Source organism: Rhincodon typus, chromosome 1 (assembly GCF_021869965.1).
Source record: "Rhincodon typus isolate 14 chromosome 1, sRhiTyp1.1, whole genome shotgun sequence".
Lineage (NCBI taxonomy): Eukaryota > Metazoa > Chordata > Chondrichthyes > Orectolobiformes > Rhincodontidae > Rhincodon > Rhincodon typus.
Window position 1 is genome coordinate 154,869,393 of NC_063332.1, and position 13,415 is coordinate 154,882,807.

Sequence of the window (13,415 nt, forward strand, 5' to 3'; positions counted from 1 at the left end):
TAACGGGATGAGGGCGTCACTGACCAGGCAGCATTTATTGCCCATCTAAGAGTCAACCACATTACTGCAGGTCTGGAATCACATGTAGGCCAGACCAGGTAAGGATGGTGGTTTCCTTCCCTGAAGCATATCAGTGAACCAGATGAGTTTTTCCAACAATCGACAATGAATTCATGGTCATCATTAGATTCTTAATTCCAGATATTTTTTAACTGAATTCAAATTCCACCATCTGCCGTGGTGGGATTCAAACCCTGGTCCCCAGAACGTTGTCTAGGTCTCTGGATTAACAGTCCGGTGATACTACCATTGGGCCATCGCCTCCCCTAATACACTTAGTTAAAGATAACCAGGCAGAATCAACATGGTTTTGTGAAAGAGAAATCATGCATGACCAAATTATTGTATGAAAAAGTGACATGTGCTATGGATAAAGGGAACCAATGGGTATACTGCAATTGGCTTTCCAGAGAGCAGTTAATAAGGTACCACATCAAAGGTTATTGGGGTAAATAAAAGCTCATGGTGTTCCACGTACCACATTGGCATGGATAGATAACTGGTCAGCTAAAAGAAAACAGAGAATGGACATAAGTAGGTATTTTTATCTCGGCAGGATGTAATGAGTGGTGAGCCACAGGAATCAGTTCTGGCCTGGGAGTTTTGTAATTTATATAATTTATTTGATATATATGGATGCTAAGTTTGCTGATTACAAAGAGATACTTAGAAATGAAAGTTGTGAAGAGTACATAAAGAGGCTGCAAAGGGACATTTGTTAGATTACATGAATGGGCAAAGATTTGACAAATGGAGAAAATGTTGGTCATATTGACCATTTTGGCAGGAAGAATAATAAAGAAATATATTATCTAAATGTTTAGAAGTTGCAGATCCCTCATTCTGAGATGCAGAGGGATCTAGATAACTGGTGCATGATTTGCAGGTACAGCAAGTAATTAGGAAACAGACATAATTTGGAACTGAAGATGATAAGTCATATTAGACTCAAAATGTTAACTCTGTTTATCTCTCCACAGATGCTGCTAGACATATTGAGTTTCTCTAGTACCTTCTCCTTTTATCCAAACTCTTCCAATCTCTCCACATAACTGAAGTCCCTCATCACTGGTATCATCCATGCCTTTATGACTCTGTAGCTTCGCAATTGTTCTGTTACATTGGTCATTCAACTATACCTACGTTGAGCTAAGTCCAGCTTATTTATATTTAGCAAGAAAAGCAATGATCCAAATACCGATGTCCTGAAGGACCCTTTTGAATACTTATTTTCAGTCCAGAAAAAGTATTTGTTCACCATTATTTTCTGCCTTCTATACTTTACAGGTAAAGTAGCCATAGTCCTACTGGACAGTCCTCTCATTGGAGAGAGATGATTGTTGGTGGTTTAACCTGAGGGTTACGACCAGTCATCACACAGATGAGAAGAGAGGTTGAGAGGGAGATTCCTTCATGGTAACTTCAGCCAATGTGGCATCTCTCTGTATCACAAACCAGCCGTCCAGCCAACTGTTCTAACTGACCTCCCCTCCAATGCATTAGCCAATTACTTACTCATGTTACCACAGTCGCTCTAATGCTAGTTGCCTTTTTGTTCATATATACATTTACTGCACCATCTTCCTCAAACCTCTCAGCTACTTCATTAAACAACTTAATCAATTTAGTCATTAAACAACTTAATTAATTTACCTTTAACAAATTGTTATTGTCTATTCCGTATCACATAATTCTTTTCCAATGGCTAAACTAAAACAATTCTGTCTGGGGCTTCCAATGGATTGTATTGCTTTTCCAGTGCCATTCTCCTAATATCAATGCAATCAACATAAAGGTTTGGGGGATTTTAACCCCAAACTGTGTTCAGCATTACTGGAATGTTTGTTAGTTTCAAACACATTATGGAAGGAACAGATTCCAACTATAAAACTGACCACAAACCCTGAATTAGTCACCTTGGGAATTTCTCCTAATTGCATTCATTTTCAAAGGAGGCTTCAAAAATTAGGCCAGAACTTGTGAGATCAAGGGCTATAAACATTCGGAAAGATTTTTGATTTTTTTTTCGTTTACTAATGTACTAATTGCTGCATCCCAAACTAACTAGAGAATAGCTTATACATCTTTCACAAGCCATTTTCAGTGCTTTAAAATTGGGTTACACATGGGTGGAAGATTGATATTGTGCATTAATTCACCCTCTTTTTCTGATAAACACATTGTCAGTTGAATAAATGAAACTTCACAAAGTTATCATTTTTAGTTCCTATTAAGATTCAAGTTAATTTGTTATGGTTTGATACAAAAGCAAAACATGCTGGGAATACACAGTAGGTGCTTTAATATCTACTGAGAGAAATGACAGGTTGTGATGATTCATATTTATTTTTATTTATACCCGGTTTCTGCTGTATGGTAATGAGGTTGTATTTTGTCAATTGCCAGCAACTCCTGAGATTAGAGCTAAAAGCAGGTGGCAATGTAGTCAGCTACAGTGGCCAGCATCCACGGCATGGCATATTGTTGGCAGCCAACTAACAAACCACCAGCAAATGCCCAATCAGCAGCGCCATTGTTAATACTGACCACTATTGGCAGCAACTTCAGGGGAGAGAGGTTATGGCCTCTTAGTGGGAAGAGGACCAGGCAGCCAAGCACTGGTTATCACTCAGTTGTTGAGCAGCAGTGGTGGTGTCATTTCCACAAGTGTGACTATTACCAGCAGGAAGCCCTCGATGTGTCATGATGCTATGGAGTACCCATAAAGAATAGCCCATCACTGTAGTCCACTCAAAGGCCAAGAGGCAGCCATTTATTGGCTATCTGTGTGGTTCAACTGGTGTCCCAGTGTGTGTCCAAACAGCATCTCTCTTGCCACTGGCAATATAATATGGTTATGGGCTCATGTAAAATGTTGGACTTCCCTTCTCTCCTTATTTTGTCAGCCTTTTTACGACTGAGCCCTTCCCCACTGTGCCCAGAAAATTACACTCAACTGGTCTCAACCATATTTGCCATATAGTCTTGGTGTTACTACTCTTGATGAACTATAATTTTTGATTGAAACATGTTTTAAAATTGCAATGTTATCATTCCAATGCTGTAATGTGGTGTTATGAACAAAATTCCTTGAGGCTTCAGAGCATTACTGTCATTAAAGGAGGGTGGCATAGTTTAATGCTGCGCACTTATTGTTGATATTAGATTGCTGGATGCCAAGTGCAGTGCAATATATATTCAAGGTTGCTAGGAGATTTGTAGTTGCTAGGAGTTCCAACTGTACACAGAAAAAAATCATTTAAGACTTAGAAATTAAATTTAATTAACTAAATTTTTTGATGCTCCCCTTTTACTTTTAACTTTGCCTTTCTCCCTGCCACTGCTGTTAACTATGGCTCTTAGAAGCCAGTGTTAATTGTTCTGCTGCTTTATTTATGCCCAGTTTCATTCGTGACACCAAAAGATTGTTGGAGAGAGAAAAAAGGGACGCAAGGGATCAGCCAGCACAGAGGTTGTTGTGTCTACATAACAGTCTTGTTACATCTGAATTGAATGACATCTGAATTGAGTCACATGTCAGCAGGTTATAGTCCAACAGGTTTATTTGAAGACGCAAGCTTTTGGAGCCTCACTCCTTCTTCAGGAGTGAGACTCCAAAAGCTTTTGCCTTCAGATAAACCTGTTGGACTATAACGTCATGCTGTGTGATTTTTGACTTTGTCCACCCCAGTCCAACACCGGCACCTCCACATCTTGAACGACAGAGGTACACATACTTCATAAAGGCAAAAGACTACTTCATGCAATATCAGGATTCTGCCCTTTGAGTGGTAAGCAGTTGGAACACTTCTAAAAGTAGATGGACATTGTGTTGAATAACATTAAATAAAAAGTACAGGCCCTGAAATTCCAGAGTAGTTCAATTAGTCCCTCCCCCTGGGAACCTGGGGCCAAACTTTTTAACATTGGCAAAACTTACAGTACTGGTTCCTGCTGTCATAATCAGAATTGTATAATGAGCAGTTTTATACATTGCATGAATCCTGAAGAAAGTGCAAAATATTCCATTCTTTATGCTGCCACTCATGTTTCTCAAAGGTTAAGATCTCCTGAAATGTTTTTCACACCAGCTTAGATTTTGAAACAGGTACAGATGTTTTATAACAAAACCACACAGGCTGGAACAGAGGGTTTTGATGCAAGGCTCCCCTGTTTGCTAATAGATAAATTTTGGACATCGACTTACCGTATGACAATGAGTTCTACCCAGACTCGAATGAAAGCTGGTAGTGGACCGAAGGCTTCCAGGATGTATGTGTAATGAGCACCTGATTTCTTTATACTTGTTCCAAGTTCAGCATAGCAGAGCGCTCCTATCAATAGAAGAGAACAATGCAGGAAAAATAAATAATTTCTCAAAAGATTCTTCTGTACACATCAATAAATAAACCAACTATCATGTCTGCCATGTACCGATCTCACATGATGCAAAGTGATCATGAAAAGAAATCTAGTTGGTTTCCCTCCCCACTCTTTGAACCAGCCATTTCCAGCTGGCCTTCCTGACCTTGTAATTGGGGCAGGGGAAGAGGTGAGATTATATTGAAACAGTGGGCGGAGATGGCTCATAATTTATTTACATCCAAACTAGAAAAAAGACTCAAGTCTGCCACAAACAATCAGGATGTGCCAGGAAATAGCCGTGCCACTCTTGGATGTGTCAATACAGTGTGGAGTTGGAGGAACACAGCAGGTCAGGCAGCATCAGAGGAGCAGGAAAGTTGACATTTTGGGTTTACACCCTTCATCAGGATTGACTCTAACTCCAGCACCTGCAGTTCTTGCTATCTCTGAGTGAATCAGAACACTTGGATGTGTGCCTACTCATAGCAACAGAATTGTTTGCTTTAAAATGACAACCCTGGTTACACCTAATATTAAGTTGGTAAGAAAACAACACATCCTATGTTACCTGGTCTAACGGCCCTTTGTTTATAAAGCATTGTGGTCCAGATATTGAACAGTTTCTCACTTTAACTCCAATGGGAGATGAATGGAACCCTCTGGGAAGTAATGACAAATCTTAATTGCATGTAGAACATCTCCCAAAAGATTGTCAGGCGTTGTATCATCAGTCTTAGAATAAGCAATAGCATGGGATATCTACGTGAATGCGTACAAGAAAGTTATTCAAATTTCTCCGTTGGGCTTTCTCTATAAGACAAAGCTCGCTGATTTCTTCTGACTTCTTATTGTCCCATACCTAACATCTGAACTGGCCTGTGTGTGGCAATATGACTTTGCAACAGAAGGGAACACGCTAGACTGCAAAAAACAAATTACACATGGGCCTATATAATGAGCTGATTCTTCCCATTTTTCCACAAAGTGCTATTTTCAGTAAGATTCATGTTGGCTGCCCCAGCATGGTCCATTTTAACTTTTCTCAAACAATTGTCTGCTTTTCAGCTCATGAACTATACAGCTGGCCTCTGCAGCAAGTAAGACAAAAGTGCTCACCTCTGCTGGGAATTTGTAATGTTTATGTCGTTGGTGCTACTTTTAAAACTCAGCTCCGTACCACCTCATGCACTTCAAAGAAGAAACTGGCCTTTTCACACACCACTGCTCCACTATTGCAATTAATACCTGTAGTCCAGAAGGAAAACCTGGTATCCTGTTTCTCGAACAACAACATGGAGGTCAGCAGAAAGGTCTCTAGACTGCCAAAGGAGGTGATGCCACCAGACACAGCCAGCCTGGGTAGATATAACAAATGGTCTCCAAGGTGAAAAGAAACACCCAGCAGTGCCAGAAGAAGAGTAAAAACCTTCTCCAGTTTACCAGGGTAAGTGCCACCATCTTACGTCTGCTAACTTATGCTCACTGGGGTGCCACTACTCTAACTCTGCCACTTCACACACCCCATCACCCAGGCTCACTGGTTACAACACTTGCTATTGCAAGCAGCATGTCCACTCAACACATCTCAACCACCTCCTCTTGCAAATTATTAACCCTCTGCATTTCCTACTCACGTACTGAGCCCACCTCACCACCCCTCCTGCTCCCCATCAACACTAACCACTCTTCCATCTACTCAACCCCTTCCCTTTGTCTTAGTGCAGGAAAACATCTCTAAATATCAGTTGCAGTTTAGCAGACAGGAGGCTCCTAACCCCATATGAGGAAGAGATGCTGGAATTGGCCAGGGCATGGCGTTGGGGGGGGTGCCAAGACCTCTGTCCAGCCAACTTTGTTTTGTTGTGTTGGACTGCATTGCTCTCCCATTAACGGCAGTGATAACACATCTTTCTGGAGCAATTTTTTATCCCTTTTCCACAATTAATTCTCTCTCTTCTTTTATGCAGGTTCTAGTGGGTCCCAGTGCCCTCGAATGACAAGGAAGGCACTGCTGGAGACACTGAGCATAATCTTAATCTTTGTGACTTCCAGTCACATTTGTGCACCAAGGATTTACAGAAGTCACACAGGTTCCCCGCTGCTCCTTGGAATAAGCCACGAGCATAAAAAATTCAGTGCATCTGTGATCTTGCCAGGCACTGAGATGGGAGGGCCACCAATTCCGTTGAAGCACGGAGTCCTGCTCCAACAGATGATATGGTTTGGTTATGATGTCCCCAGCCACCCTAGTCTGCATTGTAATTCCAACAGCTGTAGAAAATGGCACTGAGGCTGGTAGACTCAGAAACCGGTCATTTTCATCTGCCTACTTGACATCTTTAGCTGCTGCTTCTCTGTCTGGAGGTTGCACGGCAACTACAATAGCTTCCTGTTGTACCTGGGTTGGTGACAACCTTTCAATTACTGTCTTCACTGATGACCCCATGAGTGACCCTCTGGACAGCACCCCAACCTTTGTATCTGTGACCCCATACTGGCAGCTTTACACCTGCAAAACTGTCTGTGGCCCAAACTCCAGACAGCAAGACTTTGATGCTTGAATTGTGCTTGGACCAAGTAACTGACTAACCCCTACACTAAGATTGAATGATTCCCTTAAATGAGTATGGTGGCACCCCCTAAATCAGCACAGTCTCCCTTCACTACACTCAGGAATGATCCCATTTAACTTTCAGAAATGGCCATTAGCTTGAAGTGTGTTTGCCTGCAAACAGCTGGCACATGTTGTAGGCGTGAGATTGATATAGCTTCGTGCTGTACAGCAACATGTTTACCCCCTTGACTGCAAATCTCTTCATCTGTGCTAAGCACCAACACAATCCAAAGAGGCCAGTCAGCACAATGTGAGTGAGAGTTAAAGAAACAAGCTAAGAAGCAGAAGAGACATCCTATGTAGATGCACGACATACGTGTGTGTCCCTGTGGACAAAGCACTCTGGCAGAAGTGCGCTGGTTGTAGATGTCCCTGAGTTCCAAAGTGAAGTTCCGAAGTGGTAAGTGAGTGGGTCTGAAAGCAACCATGGTGATGTGGTGAGGCTGGTGGTTGCCCAGTTGCAGGGAGGAAGTATAGAAAAGGACAGTGTCCAAGAAGCATGCATGGAAATGGTGGTGATGCTGGAGGCCAGATGTAGGCCCAGAAAAGCAAAGGATGAGCTGTGGAACCATACAACTGCTTCGCCTTAATGTTGGGAATTGGCATCATCTAGTTTTTCAGGAAAGGAGGGGAGTTTGGGGAGCTGCATCGAAATGAATCAAGATTAGCTAATAATAAGATGCAAATGCATGGAAATAAGGTGGTGCTGTTCGATAGTGAGATTCAGAACTCACCACTAAAAACTTAAGGGGAAAATCTGAATTTTTTTGATATTGGGACTCTGATTTTTTTAATTCTCCATATATTTTCCCAACTGTCTTGGCATTGCCCACACAACTCAGGGTCTGGCCAAAGTTTTTCATATTCTCAAGATTACCCAAAGTGTCTCAACACCAATGTATTACTTTCAATATTTAGTTACTGTTATTTGTACACAGATAGGGCAATAGCAGTGGGATGTACAAACTGTTCATCTATTTCAGGGGTAAAAGCCAGCCAAATGTTCAGAGAAGTCTCTGCTCTTCTTTTTAAAGGTGGCTTGGAAGCCATCACGCCCACCTAAACAGGCTGTTTGAAACTCCAAGCAGGTCAGAGGCTAGAAATCCTACAGCGAGCAACTCCCCTCCTGACTCCCCAAAGCCTGTCCACCATCTACAAGGCACAAGTCAGGAGTGTGATGGAATACTCTCCATTTGCCTGGATGTGCAAAATCCAGGATCTCCAACAACACTCAAGAAGCTTGACACCATCCAGAACAAAGCAGCCTGCTTGATTGGTACTGCATCCACAAGCATCCACTCCCTCCGCCACTGACGCTCAGTAGCAACAGTGCATACAATGTACAAAACATACTGCAGAAATTCAGCAACAAACCTTTGACAGCACATTCTAACTAAAAGAACAAAGGCAGCAGACACATGGGATAACCATTACCTGCAAGTTCTCCTCCAAGTCACTCACCATCCTGATTTAGAAACATATTTCTGTTCCTTCAGAGTCGGATCATAATTCTGGAATTCCCTCCGCCAGGGCATTGTGTGTCTACCTGCAACATGTGGATTGTGGTGGTTCAAGAAGGCAGCCTACCTTCACAAAGGCAACTAGGGATGGATAATAAACGCTGACGCAGCCAGCAATGCCCATATCCAACAAGTGGATTCTAAACAAAAGGCTTCTAATCCATCATCCAGTCAATATTTTACTGAAGTTTCAGCATAGATTCTGAGCTTATATTCTAAGTAGGGCTTAGACTCACAAACTATGGAGTCAGCAGAAAGAATACTACCAGTGTATCAGTCTAGTCCTAATTAAACTGTTCACCAAGGGATGGTGTAAGGTTTGTGGCACTAAGCATACTAAGCTAAGAAGCTTCCAAGTTTAATATTCTGTCCACAATGAGTTCTCTGATATCAAATTAAGTGTTGGTGGCAATGGGTTGACAATTATCTTCTGTGTCCTGATTGAGATAGTGGGCAAAAATCAACAAGGTTTTGCTGTCTTGGTTATTAACTAGTGACTGCTACTGAAAACAAAACACATGCACATGGTCTTTGCTGAAAACAAGACTGACAATGAGTTAAATTCCTCCCGCTCCAAGCAAAATCAAAGGGTCTGTGGATAATTACAAATAACCAGTTGAGATTCCTGAATCTGTACTTAGCAAGAGATGCAAAGTCAAGGAAGGGAGATAAAGGGAAGAAAAATAATTTCATCAACCTTGTATGAACACATCTGATAGCTTGAAAGGTAATTCTTAAAAGTTTACATTTAGATTTTGTTTGTTCCTCTTATATTGTTATATTATTCTGAAAGAATTAGGAACAAATTGTTATGTGAGTGTACATCCAGATGCCACAGTTATTGCTGCATTGTAATCAGGCATCAAGCAACAATGTATCAGTCCATTAGCTACACAGAGAGCGTAAAGAAAGACACTCTCTGATGCTTCAGAATTTGAGTCTAAAATGAGATTACTTCAACATTACGGTAACCAGGAGATACAATACTTCCTTTAACAAGTTAGACCTTTAGTGGAAATTAAAAATAAGTAGAAGAGGCAGTGGTTAGCCATGAGTTTTATGAATAAACTGGAAAAAGAAATGAATGATGTTGAAAAACATGGCTTCCCTTTCACACTTCCTTTTGCTGTCTGTATTTCTGGAACTCCACTCCATCAACATTAATGAATTGGGGTCAAGTAAAGACTTGGAAGGTCAAAGTGTAATGTTTTTGTTCTACAAGTATACCCATGGGCCGTGTTTCAGGTTAAAATGCAGGTTGCCTCAATGTTTATGTGAAGTTTGGAAAGTTGTGGGTCTTTCCCCAGTAAATCTATCATTGACAGCTAAGGTTATTTTGTTTTGGCTTGAGAAGAAGGAAGAAGGTAAAGAGAGAGAAGGGACAATAAAAGATTTGAATTGTAAAACAGAGATGCACAGTCAAGAAAGTTAGCAATCAACAGTTAAATTGACAGAAAAGGCAAAAGAATCAGAAGGATTACTCATTGAACTGAGCAGTATTGGGTTTATTGGAAAATTTCAGCAGAGAATGGACCCAAAATAACACGGTGGTAGTTCAACAGTCTATTGTGTTATTGTTATTTTTGCAAACTGTTGGATTCACCCTTTTGGCTTATCTGTTCATTTGGCAAGTTTTATCTTCAGTGTTACATAAATTATCAATCCAAAATGGAATACTTTATTTTCCAAATAGTCACATCTGCAAATTGCAAACTGAAACAAAACTGCAGTAGAAATTTGTTTCATACATGTCTTTCAATTTTATGAAAGTTTAATCAGATAATACGGTCATTCAGATATGTGTAACATTGGAACTCTTTGGATGAATGAATGGTCTGATCCCACAAAATTTGGTGCTCACATTATCTCAAAGTGCATTAAATAATCTCAGAATTCTAGCAACTGCTCTGAGCTCCTTAATTTCATTCTTGCATTTGGAACTATCCGTCCATTTTCTAAAACGCTTCTGTGGACCAACTCCTGATGCATAACTCCCTTACATGGCTAACATCCTGAACAAAGCCTAAGAGTAACGCCTAAGACATTCATTAAGGAAAAATGTTGGCTAGGAGGTATGGAGCCAGAATCTCAACAACACAACTTGTGTCAAAATGAGGGAAGGCCAATTATCCATCACATTTAAATAACTCCATACACCTTGCATAGGTTTTGGTGTTGGAAAAAAGATAAGCATTCCACAATTGCGACGAGAAGAGCACTGTCCTACACGTGATTCCCTCCACGGACAGCTAATCTGGAAAACAGTTTTGGACCACAGGAGTTTGTGCAATGGTAGAAGATTCACTTTAGGCATGTTTCCCACCTTCTGTGGGTGAGTGTGTACTGTCACAAGCCCAACAAAGAAAATTCAGCCCCTCCAAGCTTTGTAGTGTCAAATGAAAATATGAACTTGCTAATGTAGATGGGGGAGTGTTTTATGCAATGCAGTCTCACCTTTGAACGTTAGTTTTTCTGTGTATGGGATCTCATCACATTTGTCTATCGAAAGATCAGATTTTTCGGGTATATAGAGTCTCATTTTATTTTCCCACAGTGGAATCTGCTGTTATGTAAATACATCTAATCCACGCTTGGGTGTGTCACTTTCAGTAAGCTCTCGGACTCCAAAAACCTGCGCTGCACTGCTGTGGTCCAGATGCAAAAGTGGTCCTAAAGACCCAGGGCTGGATTTTGTGAGGAGTGGCAGTCTCGTACAGATTGCCATTCCACCTCTGATTATTTTCTTAATGCAATGAAAGAGGTCCACATTTCTGACAGGAGGTTCCAACTAGGCCACCTTCAGAAATGTGGAGTAGTACTTCTATTCTGACAGAACCCTCATAATGTCAACAGTCAGGAGAAGGCAAATCATGACCCCTTCTCCACAGCAGTCTCCTGCCGTTTTCTGACATTTTCAAGGTCCAGCATCATAGACAGCCATTTTGACAGCTGCCAGCGAGTGTGAAAGTGTGAAATTCCAGTGCCAGAGGCACAAAATACCATTTTGGTAAGGAATATTGCCAGGTGGGTGCAGTGGGTAGGATGCTAGGGAGTTTTATTTCATTCATTCACAGGATGTGGGTGTTGCTGGTTAGCCCAGCAATTACTGCCCTTCCCTAATTGCCCAGAGGGCAGTTAAGTGTCAACCACATTGTTGTGGGTCAGTCCAGGTAAGGATGGCAGTTTCCCTCCCCAATGGACATCAGTGAACCAGATGGGTTTTTCCTGACAATCGACAACGGTTTCTTGGTCACTATGGGACTCCAAATTCCAGATATTCTTTGAATTCAAATTCTACTATCTGCCATGGCAGGATTTGAACCCAGGTCCTCAGAACATTACTGGGGTCTCTGGATTAACAGTCCAGTGATAATACCACTAGGCCATTGCCTCTCCTGTGCAATGTAATTACAGTGTCAGATAAGCAAGGTGCCAGGCACAAGGTGGCAAGGAGATCAGGTACATGATGAATTATCTCAGGTTTGTGGCTGATACGGTGTTTGGAGGGGAGAGAACTTTTGGGTCCCAAGGTGGATACACAGAAAGTGTTGAGTCCCAGGGTTGATTGTGTTGTGTCTGACAGAAAGCCAGGAGCTTCAGGCCCACAGTGAGACGGAAGGGGCATCCATCATTTATATAGTACCCTTGCTTAGCATGCTGCTTACCTGGCTCTGTTCCTACCGCATATCCTGCACGCTGCCTCTACCTACTTGGTAGTTGGTTCAGAGTGCAGGGTTTAGAACATTGGCAGGAGATGGTGTGAGCAGAATCGGGGGATGGTAGGAGGTGGAGGCAGTTGAGTTTGATGTTGGGGGAATGTGAGCTTGGCCCTGGGTTTGGATGAGAGTGGGCAGGAGAGTTCAGGGACAGCAGCAGGGCAGGGGTATTACTTTCAGTGTGGTGGAAAAGGCGTTTACATCCAGACTTGGGAAAGGGGGTTCATCGCTTGTGTAGGGGAGGCATCAGATCCCAGGGATAGAGGGGCTGTGCTGGGTCTGGTGCTGAGGTGTGGCAAGTCCAGGGGGAAGAGGTTGTCTGGTCAAGGTCTAGGGGTATGAGACGTCCGAGGGAGGTGTGGGAGTGTGTGTTTATTAGTTTAATAGCCTAACTCCTGAGTAACTAGATATTTAAATGTCTAAATTTTCCTGAGTAACTATTTATTAACTTCAGCAGAACCCTCCAAATTCTCTGATTTAAAGGGTTCTAAGCATAAGGGAATTCCCAAGGAATCTGTAATTTCCTAGGCAATTCCTTCAGAGTCTGCTACAATGAGGAGTCTGCTGGGTCCCTCACGAAACTTTTATCTATGCTTCAGAGATGATTTTGTGGCCATCAAAAAATTGGGCCCAAAATTTGACCTAAGTGCAAGCATGAGACTTGCATTAGATGTATAAACGCAATTCTGAAATACGCAATAGGATGGTTCTAATATTTCAAGTTGGGCCAGCAGTAGAAAATCCAGTGACTGGCTAAGGATTACAATGGGAGAGAGCTATGAGATATTTGCTGGTATTGAAAATGAATTTTGTAAATGGTGAACAGCAGATTAAAGGAACAACATGAACTTTAGGCTACATGCCAACATTTAAACAAAACACATAAACCACAGACAGGGACAGTACCTAGTGCCACAGGTAAAGATTTGCATAATATTTTCTGCTAGACAAACTGAAGATTGGTAGAGGCAGATCCTTCCTTTAATTCTCGTTGAGTCACTCACTTTAGTTGTTTTCAAGGAATCAATCCTGAAAAGTCAAACAGACAGAGGAACTGATATCTGCAGTTTTCCAAACCACCTCCCCCTCAACTCCACAAACCAGACGTTAAGACTTGTCCCAAATTCTCATACCATTAAT

The 13,415-nt window shown here is 41.7% G+C and overlaps 1 protein-coding gene across 1 annotated transcript in view; it reads right to left on the reverse strand.

Moving 5' to 3' along the window:
- Positions 1–13,415, reverse strand: part of LOC109914015 (cystine/glutamate transporter) — a 168,906-nt gene that overhangs the window by 137,368 nt on the left and 18,123 nt on the right. Inside the window, exon 2 of the mRNA XM_048603297.1 lies at positions 4,268–4,394. Within this exon, the coding sequence (XP_048459254.1) occupies positions 4,268–4,394 (127 nt within the window). The remainder of the gene's footprint in view (positions 1–4,267; positions 4,395–13,415) is intronic.